We start from the raw sequence: 14,291 nt of genomic DNA, 5'->3' as shown, positions 1-14,291 counted from the left end.
TATCGTGAGATAACTTTCCTGACTATGCATAAAGATTATGAAGGCATAGATGATAGTTGCAAATGATAGCATTTCACGTTGCGTCGCGTGTCTAATGAAAATTATTAATAATTAAGCATACAGGCGTGGTGTGGTCGGGTGCACTCCGGAATTTTAATAGATCCGCGCGCTGTGCAATGCTGTACAGCGCAAAGCGCAACGCAGGCTTCTTGTCCATCTGCGCCGGATGCTGATTCCAGGTGCGATTACCTTCTTTGTTTGTTATTAAGTCGTCATAATTGCTTTACTATTTATATTTCGCATCGAGTAATTTAAAATGCTATGTTTGCCCGCCAACGTTCCTCCGACCTTAAGTTCCGACATTCTTTCGATCTCCAAGGCAACGACATGTTATATACACTGAGGAAAGCTTCCTCACAATTTATCCTTCAAGAAACAATAACTATAACGAATCAATAGCATACATTGTTGGCAACAACGGAACAAGAACTGATTCACGATCACGGCGACACCCAAATAAGGCCGACACCAGTCAAACCGGCGGCAGAGTAAAAAGAACTCTTCATGTCCGCCATTACATATACATCAATACATAATTCATTGGATGCACTCTACATGGACATACGCTTCAATCAGAGCTAATTCTAGCCATATGGCTAGGTTGAATTAACGTGGCACTGCGTAAAGCGGCCATTGGAATCTATTTAACGACATATGTCCATTACAGGTAAACAGGAAACAATTGCAGTTTCTCAAGTATTTAAAGACGTAGAAGAAACATACTAAGCGTACTAAAAAATTTCTCGAATAAACAAAATTGAGTACACGATCTAAAAGAAAGCAGGAAAGTGGTCGACAAAATTTGTATCTCATAAAGTGCTTTAAATAAAAACATTACATCGCATTGTCCACTCAAGGGCATTCCCATAAAAAGGTAGCGAAACGTAACATTACTAAGCTTTCGCGACTAGTGGAACTAATGATACAGACAATTAGTTCTGAGGCACAGGAAGCGATAGATGATTAGATCTCAACTGAGTCATTGGTAGATTGTAGTTTTCGGTCCACCTGACCATTAGTTAGTCAGCCGTTTTCTGTGAAAATGAAACTTCGTGGTTTATTTAGATTATTCCAACCCAAATAATAATAAGCCAAGGACAACAATTGTTGAGAATTCTCGCAAATCCCAAAATGTAAAGCATTAAGTTGTGCCTACAAATGGGACAAAAAACGTCAACAGATCAAGCAATGAAGTCATAACTAATGACAACTATAAATACCGAGCCCACGCAACCAGCCTCGGCTCTGCATTAACTTTATGGTGAGTTAAATTTTCGAACACACGCAAAATAAACAAACTACAATATGGCAAATATTCTCCAATTACTCAAAAAACCACAAATTGACGCAGCGTTGAAATAAACTAATTGTAATGATCGCGCGCACAAGGCTAAAACTAATTTGATAACAGCCTGGATTGTAATTATTTTATACACGGTAGAATAATTATTCGGATGAGTGTCTTTTTTAAAGCATTTATTATGTAGAACACACCACCGTTGGACGATGAAAGTTGAATGCATACGGTATTCGTGGCAATATTTTGGAGTTGTTAAAGTCCTATCTGAGCAATAGAGATCAATACACTGAACTTTCTCAAATATGTATACACACTAACAGCCTTATTCATAAAAAGTTAGAGCCTCCTTGAAGGCTCCTTGAAGGCCCGATGCTAAAAAACGTGATTCATAAACGTCTGTTAGCGCTAATCAGTCGATCAAGGCTCTGCTAAAGTTAGAGGACCGTAGACCCTCCTTTATCTCCCTGCTAAGTCACAAAATGGCCGCCACAAGTTTGAACAGCTGACTTTGACAAGAGCAAAAAACCATACCGAAGATATTTATAGTGAAGGCAGAGCTACGCAAAGATTAAAAAAAAAAACTGGAAAATTTATTTTCAGGAATTTGTATTTAAAAATCCTCTAAATTAGCAACAATAAATTAACAATAAATATGAAAAAAAAAAATAGCATGATTAACATAATTATGGCTTTTTGCACAACATAAACATGCGAATCGGAAATGGCGGGAAAACAAACAATTCGCTTTTTTTTTTTTCCTGCTAATTTGCTGTCACTGCTGTCAATTTTTTTTTTTAATTATCGATTAGGCCATTTTTTGTCTTTGATTTGTCAAGGTGGCCAACATAACGCGTCTTATCCGTCTATCAGCAGCTCAACAACTAGCAGACTGCTAGCAAGTGTTTATGAATCATACTTCTTGACAACCGTCTATTAAGCTTAATCAGTCTGTTAAGTAACAGACCGATCAAACCTCAATTAAGGTTTTTTTATGAATAAGGCTGTAAATATGTAAAGGCTTACCGATCTAAAAAGAGGCAAATTATGTATGGAGTGCCGCAGGGGAGTGTACTTGGACCTTTACTATTTTTACTCTATATCAACGACCTACCCCGGCACGTCAAACACCCTATGGTATTGTTTGCTGACGACAGCACTGTTATTATTAAGTGTAATGATATTAATGATTATGAAATGGAAATTAATAATACTATAAAGGACATAATTGAATGGCTAAATATGAACAATTTATTAATTAATCTTGACAAAACTAAAATCATGCACTTTTATCAACGAAAATTGCCTGTTCCAATTTTCTGTAATTATGAAGGGACGTTAATTGAATCAGTTTCTGCTACCAAGTTTTTAGGAATACATGTAGATAACCACCTGTCATGGAACTCACATACTGAGCAAGTGTGCCAAAAACTAAACCAGTATGCCTATGCTCTTTATAAACTTGCAAAGCAAGCTAGTCCTGATGCTGTTATAACTGCATACCATGGTTTTGTGGCGTCGACTTTACGTTACGGAATCATTTTCTGGGGCAATTCTACAAACAAGGAAGCGGTGTTCAAAGCCCAAAAAAGATGTATCAGAGCAATGCGTGGCCTTAAACAAACTGATAGTTGTATATCGCATTTCAAGGATTTGAATATCTTGACAATGCCTTCTCTTTACGTTTTGGAGGTGGTAATATTCGTAAAAAATAATCCAGCGTTGTTTAAAAAAGCCAATTACACTAGCAAACGTTTGGGGCAAAAGTTTAGGGAGGATTTGTGCCCAGCTCTTGCAAAAACTGCTTTGATGCGTAAGAGTGTATGTTCTCATGCGATAAGAATTTATAACAAATTACCAATTGAACTTAAACTATTACCAATACCACTTCTGAGACGTAAATTATTAACCCTGCTTACGAATAAATGCTATTATTCTGTTCTCGAATATTTAAATGATGACCTAAATTGTTTGTAATTGTTTTTGTCTAATTTGTTTTTTTTTTCTCGTATACCTATCTAATTTAATGTTCAATATATAAATATAATAGGTTAAGATCTGGCTTAATAGCCAATGTTTTTGTACGCCAACTGGCAAAACATAGTGCAACACGAAAAAATGTAACATCTCTGTATTTATGCGGCCATCACCTATGTTTCACAAATAAAACACTTTTGACTTTTGACTTTGACTTTTGTCTTTTTTAAAGATAATTTATGTGAACGCTGATCAGCAACACACCACCGTTGGACGATGAAAATTGTGATGGCCTCAGAACCTACGCATATTAGCAGACCATTTTCAAGGCTCGCATCGCAATGATTACTAAGCTGTACCTAATACAGGAAGCTAAAGATCATAGTTGTTTAAAACGACAAATATAAATTTGAGTGATATTTAACAGACTTTTCAACGTTGTCATCGAAGATAATGTATTCAAGAAGTGCACGATAAGGTATCGGAGTATATTTTTATAGCTGATCTTCCAGTACTTTCTCCCAATAAGTCACATTACACAGATGTTCGATATACAAATTCTATATAAAGTACATTCTCCGTTTCAGCTTATCCATCGAGTGACCCAGTTGGGAGACGCGGACTGTATAAAAGCGATGTCGGTGAAAGTGCGAGATGCGCCACCGCCGAGCAAAGGGAACCGCCAGACGGCAAGTAATATAAACATTTCGTAACCATTATTGTAGGTTCCAGTACCGTCGATCAATACAGACTAACTAAACGTTCCGATAGATATTACATAGGCGATTACGTCAGCGTTTGACCACGATACTGGTAGTCAAATGTGTGATTAGAAACTGTTGAAATGGTCGCTGAAAGTTGTCTGGACAGGAAGCGGTGCGGAAACATAACCGACCAACATACGGAGTTTGTCATAGGATGTGCTAAGCAATAAACTATGGATTTATGACTGGATGCACTAACTATTTGACGGTTCAGTTGCGGCGGAGAATCCACTTCCAGCAAAGCATAAAAGAAAATACACGACAGTTCCTTAACTTGATACCTGGACGGCAAACCGTCTCTTGATTACATGTTATTAAAATTCGTGGCACGGGCGCCGGGAGCTCTTTTGGTATGTCGTACGAATGTTAGGTAAATATACGTATAAGCCGAACAATAGTAGGCGTCGTCGTCCGGCTCGAGCCACCGCGTCGCATGCGACATCTGGCTGTAAGAGCTTTTTAACAAACTTTGCTCACACGCAACGTTACTACAAAAAAATGTATGGCCCAGAATTGAAATAGCTTCCAATGACGAGAAAGCAGTAGAGTTAGTGAGTGACCACATTCTGATGTATATGTACTCGTATATCAGTCAGGTTCCATATCATAGGCATTTTTAAATTGAGATATTTCTTTATATATTGTCAATGAAAGTAACCCTACAATAGAATATCTATATTATTACTGGTATTTTATATTGTACAGTCGAACAAATTGAATTATGACCCAGGGTGGAACCTTTGTGCTACTAATGTCATGTTGACATCTCATACTTTTGTCAAGCAAATCATAGTGAAATTGATTATTAAAAGGTTCCACCCTGGGTCATGATTAAATTTGTTCGACTGATGTCCAAGAAGGACAAACTGTTGAGACTTATTTAAAGCTACCATCATTGCAAAAACACAGTTACACAATAAAGCTTATTTATATTTCTATTCTATTTCTAGATTCCAACCAGCTTTGGATTGCTTATCATTTATTATGTAAAAGGAGAAGATATTATTACAGTATGTACTCAAAGAATCAAAATATCATTATGGAAAAGATAATAAGCTTTAGCTGAGCCAGAGATTTGAATTGAAACCTAAATCGATCCTACCCCGCCCCGCTCCCAGACAGCGGCTGAATACAACACCGTTATCAGAATACTAAACATAGTACAGCTCTGCGATAAACGACATGTTAAGCTAGGATACATCGAATGCTGTACACCATCTTCGTTCCAAATTCCAGTTAGTTCCGCGACAAAATTGTTATGAATGTTTACTGAATCTGAAAGTAATTTTCTGATAAAGGAATGCTCAAAAAATTTACAAAAGCCACTTTTTGCCCGCAATGAATTAGAAGTTAGGCATTACCTACATTGCAGAAGAAAGTGAAGGTGTCATTGCGTTGCGTAATCGAACCATTGCAAGAATGACAGGCGCCAGACAAAGCAACCAAAGTTGCTTAAAAATTAATACAGAATCGGAGGCCAATTATAAACGTATATTTTATTCATAGAACGTACTCGAGAAGTTCCCACGGAGTGCCGCGATAGTTTGCAAGGCATTCCCGTCCTACGGAATCTGGGTCTCCAGCGAGTGAATTACACAAGAACCCCGACGTCTCAGTCGAGGATGCGTGAAACGACACTTTCTTGCGAAAGCTCGGGATATTTTCGCAAAGTAAACATTGTAATTGTCAGGGTGGGAGCGATGAGGCAGGAAAGAAAATGGGGCGTATTATTGTTTAGATAAACTCTTTCCTCGTCGTTTTAACTGACTATCTCATTTCTTGTATTTGCAAGAATACAGAACATCGAACCACTTTAAACTAAACTACTAACTGTTACTGTCCAAGAGCAAATAATTCAAAAGCACAGTAAGAAACAATTCGATCTATAAATTCACGCTTTATAGTGCTAGCCATGTTCCAGTCTACAAGGCATGATTACTCCAGTCTCGGCGCTTTTATAAATGCATTAGGTAGTTTCTATTCTATTTGTTGCGATGACATTGCTGAAGCATTGTCGGAGTCATCTAGGTCTAGTCGCGGTCATGAAGTGAAACCTTGATCTTGACTCTGCTTCAAGCGTAAATACACAATCACTTTGTATTGTAATTGGACTAATTCCATATTATTTTAGGTGTCTTTCTTTATATCAAATAACTTCTTACCAGGTCATATGCGATTCAATGGCAATAATCAGTAAATTATTTAATGAATAAACTGCTCTCTTTAGTTTTTTATTAATCTTAACGAATGGTTAAAAGCAATGTGTTGTGTAGGTATATTGTATATAACTATTATTTAACGCACTCACTGCCACTGACGCATATATGCGTTTTTGGAACTTCCCCCACTGCCGCAGTCATAATTATTCATACATTTTGAACGCACATGTGCGTCGGTGGCACCTGTGTGGTCAGTCAAGTCAAGTCAGGTGGCAAAAGAAGAAGCGGACTGAATAACGAACTGTCGAGTATATCAAAGCACGGCTTGAACTACTGAGACTAGGAAGTCGAAATGTTGCATGGGGCTTCCATTTACCATATAGGACTGAGCCCGAGCACTAAGAAAGACCAGATAGGCAATACTGGAAAGGGCAAGCTAGTTTAGAAAATTAACTGTCCTGTCGACATTTTGATTACATTGCAGTTTGCAATTATTAGACATTTAGTTACGTTTACATAATTTTTCGATTACTTTTGAATTGATACCAACTGTAGAAAATAAACAAAAATTTAAATCTGTCTTTAAATCTCGCTGATATGATCCGATTGAATGAATTTCGTTTTAACATAGTAGTTAATTAAAATGAAATTATGGGGACGCATGAAAATAATTATTGTGTAATAGAACGTACCAATATTATTTGCGAGACTAATTCAACGCTCGAAATTCCATTGACTGGATATCGTCACAGGTGAATGAAGAGAGAGGCCCCATTCATACGGCCAATGCTATGCCCAACCAACTAGTTGTTCGTAATTTCGTGTGATGTGATTGGGCCAGCTTATGCCTTCCGGAATTTAATTTCACTTTTGCAATTATACGATACGCCAATGGTGATAAAATAAATAACAGCAGTCAGTGTTACGCTAGCAAACCGTATTAATCGATAATATAGTTTTGGTGTTTTATTGTGAGACTAAAGCGTTTTAAATCAAGCCTATAGAGCGATATGCGGTTTCCCGCGTAAACTACGGGAATTAGTAAACAAATTAACGCCGGAATCCCAAAGGGTAGTCTGGTAACTCTGAAACTCTAGTGGCATCGTTTCGAAATAGCATTAACGACTTGCTGAAATGCCTCACTGTAGCAAAGCACTTCAAAGGTGGATTAGTCGAGATGCGCTGATTAGAAAAGGTAATTTTAATTTCCTTTCATTCATTGGCCATACACGCCATACATCATGTAGGTAAAGCTGGAGCTCGACCGCATGAAAGTAACCGCATCAACATGGCCGCTTATTGCTTTCTCTGGAAATGTTTTCATCAAATAACGTTACATGCCGCATTTATTGCTCGATGCGGTAGCCTTTATGCTTTAAGTCGCTTGGTATATAGCTAAAACTTAAAAACAACTCTCGTTGTATGATTGATCATAACCTTTTATAATGCAGGGTCGTTGATTAGTCAGAGTGGACATTTTTTGTTTTTGATTTTGTCCCTTTTATGGTCGTCTCACAAATACTCACAATAGGGCACGTTTTAGTTGAAGTTTCATGCCATCAAATTAATAAAAGCAGTGTCGCAGTATTATGTAGGTAGATACCTACCATAACTCGCGGGATAACTTTTCTGAATCTAAAGGCCTTAAATTCTGGAAAGTTACCAAGAAAAACAGTTCTAACGTATTCAATAACTCGACTATCAAATTTATTGTATCTATTATTCAGTGTGCCGTGAGAGAACTGCTTCTATTTATGGATTTAGGTGGAAGTTATTTGTTCAGAGACAGTTTAGATATTTGTCCAAACGTTTTACCTATCAATTGTTTCCTAAGAAGGCAATTTGTTAACGCGAAAAAAGGTTGAAAATGTTTGTGGTGTGTGAAATTAATTGAAGACAAACAAACAGCGAGGCGGCAGCGTGGGCACTGAGTAAAAGCCTTGCAAAGTAAGAAATTCAACCTTATCAAATTAGCATTACAGGCGACGAGACCTACAGCGCAGCAGATGGTGCTTGTCAAGGATGTCAATATGTCATCAATGAAAATATTTGCGAATGTATTCATACACAGTAGGTATAATAGTGAATGTATGTAGAAAAAACTTAATTTTTTGCAAGTCACTTAAGATTTCTTTTGTTATTTATTAATAACTCATTCGCCGATTTCCAATTATAAAAAAGATACCTACCAATTTTAACGACTTCAGTATCATGCTAAACGACATTTCCATTGAGAGACCATATGTCGTACGTGTAATCTCTCCGGAGCTTACACAAATAAAAAGTATACGAAGATAAATTTCACTATGATATTGCAATTACTACATGGGGAGATATTATAAAGAAATTCTTTCTCGGTGCCAAAACGATATCCGACGTGTTCAATAAATCAAATTACATATTAATCAGCTAGTATTGCCTGACGTGCGGATGAAAATATATTTAAAATCGATTCAGTTCAATCGATTTCATAATTTTTTTAATCATCAAAGGCTTCTGATTAGAAATGGGTCATTTGGTTCATTCAAAGGGCTTCAGTTATACGTAAGTCATCTTTGTTTGGGAGTGTAACATCAGCGTGATTAATATCTCTAATTGCGTTGGGCTATAGACGGGTGGAATTAGAATATAATATCAGGCATAAGTTAAACTAGTTATAAATAACAAATAGACGTTGTCTAATCACCATCATCTCGTCAAAGTAGATTTTGATTATTCTGGGTAGAAACAAATAATAGTTGCCCGAATTGTAACGAATTAATAATCGTCATCATTCTCGATTTGGATGGAAAACGTCAACTGATGGACATGAATCCTCCCACGTAGCTCCACATGCTATGTGCTACCCCAACCAATGGCTTCCTACAATCTTGACCAAAACATTTCGCGATCCGATACGCGGTCGCCACTCGACAACAACGTATCAAGTTAAACTGTAACTTAATCTAAATCAAGATCTTTGTGTAATTTCGCTAAAAGCTAACCAAGGACCAACAAATCAAAAACTCATCCAACAATCAGACAACAGAGCACTGGAGATACGGTGAATTTAACTCCGAGTCGCAACCTTCCGACAAGGTGATGCTGAGATCTCGTTGCAAAACATAGATTTATATGTGCCTACGTGTTACAAGAGTAACAAGGCCCGTGCCTTATACGACAGTCGTGGGCGGAAGTGTGCACCGACGGAACCAGAGCCACAATGAGAGCTGTGATGAAACACGAATGGCCAAAACAAGCGCCGTCGCTTTTTAACTTCGACAACCAAAATAAACTTCGGTAAAGGCCCGTCGTCAATATTTGTTGGGGATAATTTAGAAACGAAATTAGCGGTCACGTAATGAGCGAGGAGCGAAAAATAATTGAAAATTTTAATTATAATTTTGATATAGAGATAAATATAATAGTCATTGGCGTCATTGCGTACTTGCGTAGGTATTTTCTTAACTGGCATAATTAATGGTAGTAGGTAAGTAATCTTCCGCAGGGCCACCACAGCATCATCTTGTCATCTACCAACGTATTTTATACTAGGCATTTGTTGAAATGTAATAGTAGTTTTCCTACGATACTCACAATTTAATTACAAACCCATGGTTAAACCTGTTGTCGTACCACAACTGTTTATGTTTATCAAACGAGCATTCCGATACCTGGCCAAACTGTGGTTTGACTGCTTTTAAACGAGAAATTCGAAACAGCGTTATATTAAGAAATCTAAGATAGCAATAACGGAAAACGTTAACACTATTATTTGTCATTACTCGGCAATCTCGGCGACGCGTTGCGAAAGTGAAACATCGATTTTAACGGCATATTCAAATTCGAATTGTTTTATTAAAAAAGCTAGCGGGTGGGAAAGGAAACCGGGTTGAACAATCGGTCTGAATTACAACTCTCCATTCCAATGGTGCAGCACCATTATCACCGCGACGCTAGATCGGCGCCAGCGACGACCACGGCTCTACATGCACCGTCGATTCTACCTACAACGATAATTTGCTGGCCGCTACCACCACTACAGTACGGTAAGACATTATATACAGTTCGAATATAAGCATCAATCAAGCCAGCAGTATACTTACGGAGTGTCTGTTTCCAGTGAACACACATATCAAAGGTGACAGACGATGCAATGACGATATCGTTAGTCTGTAGATATACTTTAAATACTTGGCTACCATAGTAAAATACTAACGGTGGAAGGTGTTTTCGACAACACGTATCGCTGAGCAAATGGAACATAAGTTTCGATTTAATTTCCGGTAAGTAATACGAGTCGACGCATCTGCATTAATTTAGGAGGGTAAAAAGCGAATAAGCACTGCCATGATCTAGGTCGGTAACCGCAGAGCGGCGTGCTCCTTTCGCAGTGGCGATTAACGAGCCGTGTTTCTCTGAGATACAGCCACGGTCTGATGCCCTAACCTTGGCCGAGCCATCCCGTCCTATCCCGAACAGATGACATCACCGACCGACCACCGAATCATGATCGAATGGTCCGTATGGTGAGGCCAAGGCCGGTATTTCGATCGATGCTAATATAACAACGGCGGAATATTAAAAAGGAAAGTCGGGTTGACGACCTTTCTATGGTGTGGCGGTAACATTGCCAGACTGATGGATTTATTCGGATTTAGTATAAGCTCCAGTCGAGAATAACAGAGCTATTCTCGGTTAACGCCTGAAACGGTTAACGCCATAACGACAGTTTAGGGGCATTTGGCATTTTGTTTATACTGCCCCAGAGCGCAGAAATTAGCTGAATAAACCCTACAGTACGGAACGGCGTGTTGCTATTCAAACTTTCTAAAGCTCTTAGTGCGTTTAGGAGATATCGAATTTTATTGTTCTTCACTTCGATAAGAATCTGAACATTCTTTTCACATTACTAGCTGCCTAGGCGTCGTTATCGTACCCCGTTAAGCACTTATCAGACAAATCGCATTATGATTGAAGTGTTCGCGGACACACCTCAGCGAGGCGTCGCATCGGACCATGCGGCGAGCGTATCAACATTCCAATCGCATAACTTTCTGTGGAGCAACATAACAGTGCTTGATGCAGCAGCTTACCGAGACGGCGATGGAGGCGCCGGGAACGATGCCCGTCTGGCCGGTCTCGGGCTGTCCTTCGGGGGCGCTTAGAAAGCGGCGAAGGGTGCCGTATCCTGACGCGGACGCTACCATTGCGACCATAGTTTTTTCACAGACACTTCACTAGCACTGGAGCGGGCACGGGTGACATCACGCGGGTTCGATGGATGCGCGCACGCGGCCGCGCGCCTATCGCGTATCTACTGGCCGCTGGGCGCGCCCCGCAGGTCGCGCGGCCCCCACCACTAAGGAGGCGCTCCGAACTTTGTTTAGCTACAACCTTAGATGAGCTTAGAATATTACTTCTGCTACTTTTGGCAATATGTACCTCAAAATTATATTTAGCACAAACTTTTTTTGCTGTTGCATTTGGCGCTCTATATTAAGTCAGTCCTACCACTGGGAACAGCATAATCTGCGAATCAAAATTGAACATAAATTCAAGCCAAAGCCAAAAAGCCGTCTCTTGGCCTGGCCTAGGAGGGAATGGTCAAAATGTTTATCTTAGTATTTGTCAACCAACTGGAAAGCCATATATTATGGGAATATTTATTTAATGTTTGTAATGAGCATTCAAGTATGTTGTTACTGATGAGTCACTCCTTACTTTAATTAATTAATATGGTGGTATACAATTAATGAATTACTTATTTATGGTAGCATAGTAAATTAAAAGAGGTAGAAAAGCAATTGACAAGATTTAATTTTTTTAACACCTGTAAATTACTACAGGAATCGAAAGAGTTTTGCCTCCTGAACATGGGAAAATATTTATTATAATTAATTTCTCCATATTTAAAAAAATACAAAAAATTGAAAAAATATGGCTGAATTTTCCAACACTACGACAGAATAGATATGTTTCCTTTGCCTTTTTCACCAGAAAAAGGAGCCGTCGTAATTTTGACAACGTCTCTATGCAACGTCTACGTCAGATTTACGTGATCTTTTTTTAAGAGACTAGACAAAAGTAATGGATCTATTGTGTCGTAGTTTTGGAGTTATGCCCTTTGAGAATAAGCATCTGATTTTGGTATAAATATTAATAGCTTTTGAACTTTGTGCATTGAATCATGTTATCCTTACTTTGAAATGAGGTTTTTATATCTGAACTAGCTTTGCCCGCGGCTTCGCTCGCGTTAAATTTGGGGTAACACAGATTTACTCTATACGATCTTTATTTTCGTGTTTTAATTGATTTTTCGGCGGATAATATTTGCAAATTTTTGAATTCAAAAATCAACCTACATAATCATAATTCGTACAAACTTTGAACCCCTGTTTCACATCTTTAGGTCAGGGTGTAATTTTAGAAAACCCACGTGTTTCTTTTGCCCGCGACTTCGTACCTGTGCGGCTTCGTACCTGTGAGGATTGTTCCCGGGATAGAAATAATTGAATTCAATAGAAAAACCTCACTGTCCGCGATTGGATTGAAACAGGCTTCTATTATTTCGCGTATCGATTTTTAAAAAGCTTTCACGAATAGATTTTTTTAAATCAGCTCAGTTTTTCCGGAGATTCCCCCACAGAAAAAAGAAGCAGACAAAGTTAAATATTTCCTTATCCCATGGAAAATTTCGAAAAAATCCATACTTAATGTTCTATGATACTTTATCTACATGTGTGCCAAACTCAGGTCTGTAGTTTAAACTACGCGTCGTCTGTCAGTCAGTCATCCTGTCACAGTATACTGTTTTACACGTATGGATAATTTTGTTACGGAATGAGTTGATTGGTTTTGGCATAGGTACTTAATGTGTCCTCCTAACTGTTAAGGAGTTATACCTTCCATCATCAGCTCACCTGAATAACCAGAAATAATACAACTAAAGGTCTACCTATACGTGCATATGATATTTAAAGAAACTTCCTCTAACTCCTAACCGTTAAGGAGTTTTACCTTCCATCACATCAACATGAGATGATGTCTATCAGACGCAAATATTTAATAAGCTTGAGAAAATATATGAAAAACGTAAATGCGTGCCTAAAAAATTTGAGGGTTGCCCTCGATTTCCCCGAGATCCCGTCATCAGATTCTGATTTAGTGACCATGGGGCTACCTCGGGTCCGCAATTGAGCGAAAAATCGGTGAACATACAAATATATATATATATATATATATATATATATATATATATATATATATAGCGGAATTCAGAACCTCTTTCTATTTTTGAAGTCGGTTAAAGAGCTCTTTGCAGCGTACGTGCAGTATAAACTTTTGAATTTTGAAATTTAAGCTAACTACAACCAATATAACGCAAAATCCTGTTTTTTCCCGTTCCCATAAGAAATTCAGAAATGCTTAATTAATTTTTCCCTCCACTCTCCAAGGACACACTTGCCAAGTTTCAGCTTTCTACGACCAGTAAAATCCCGTTTTTTTTCCCCGTTCTCGGTATGAATTTGGGAAAATCCTCTCTCAATGCTCCTCTACACTCCTCAATACACCTACATGCCGAATTTCAGCTTTCTACGAGCAGTATTAAACGATAAATCCTGTTTTTTCCTGTTGTCAGAATTTCAGGAAATCCTTTTGTAGTGCTCCCTACGCTCCCCAAGGAACCTAAATGCCAAATTTTGAGTTTTCTTCGACCAGTAAAAGGAAAAATCCCGTATTTTCCCGTTCCCGTGGGAATTTTGGAAGCCCTCTCTTAAACTCTCCTCTACACTCCCCAAACACCCTACATACCGAATTTCAGCTTTCTTGGACCAGTAAAATGAAATCCCGTTTTTTCCTTTTCCCGTGGCAATTTCGGGAAATTTCTTAATGGTTCTCTTCACTCCTTAAGCAACCTACATACATGCCAAATTGCAGCCTTCTACGACCAGTAAATGAAAAATCCCATTTTTTCCCGTTCCGTCAGATTTCAGGTTTTTTTTGTAGTGTTGCCCTACAAATTTTTAAGGAAACTAAATGCCAAATATCAGT

General features: G+C 38.3%; 1 protein-coding gene across 12 annotated transcripts in view; it reads right to left on the bottom strand.

Annotated features, from left to right (window-relative positions):
• Patronin (calmodulin-regulated spectrin-associated protein patronin) overlaps nucleotides 1-14,291 on the bottom strand; it is a 70,211-nt gene that overhangs the window by 52,468 nt on the left and 3,452 nt on the right. For 9 of the 12 annotated variants that reach the window (XM_074086132.1, XM_074086143.1, XM_074086141.1 and 6 more), the window contains exon 1: nucleotides 11,333-11,564. The exons of 1 other annotated variant lie outside the window; for it this stretch is intronic. In XM_074086132.1, coding sequence (XP_073942233.1) covers nucleotides 11,333-11,455 — 123 coding nt within the window. In that variant the 5' untranslated portion in view covers nucleotides 11,456-11,564. Of the gene's footprint in view, nucleotides 1-11,332; nucleotides 11,565-14,291 lie in introns of those variants that run through there. 2 more of the 12 variants (XM_074086144.1, XM_074086142.1) reach the window with 1 other exon arrangement.

The sequence above is a fragment of the Choristoneura fumiferana genome, chromosome 3 (assembly GCF_025370935.1).
Source record: "Choristoneura fumiferana chromosome 3, NRCan_CFum_1, whole genome shotgun sequence".
In the NCBI taxonomy this organism is placed as follows: Eukaryota; Metazoa; Arthropoda; class Insecta; order Lepidoptera; family Tortricidae; genus Choristoneura; species Choristoneura fumiferana.
The sequence above is the reverse complement of the archived record's forward strand: the minus strand, read 5'-3'. Positions and strand labels throughout refer to the sequence as shown.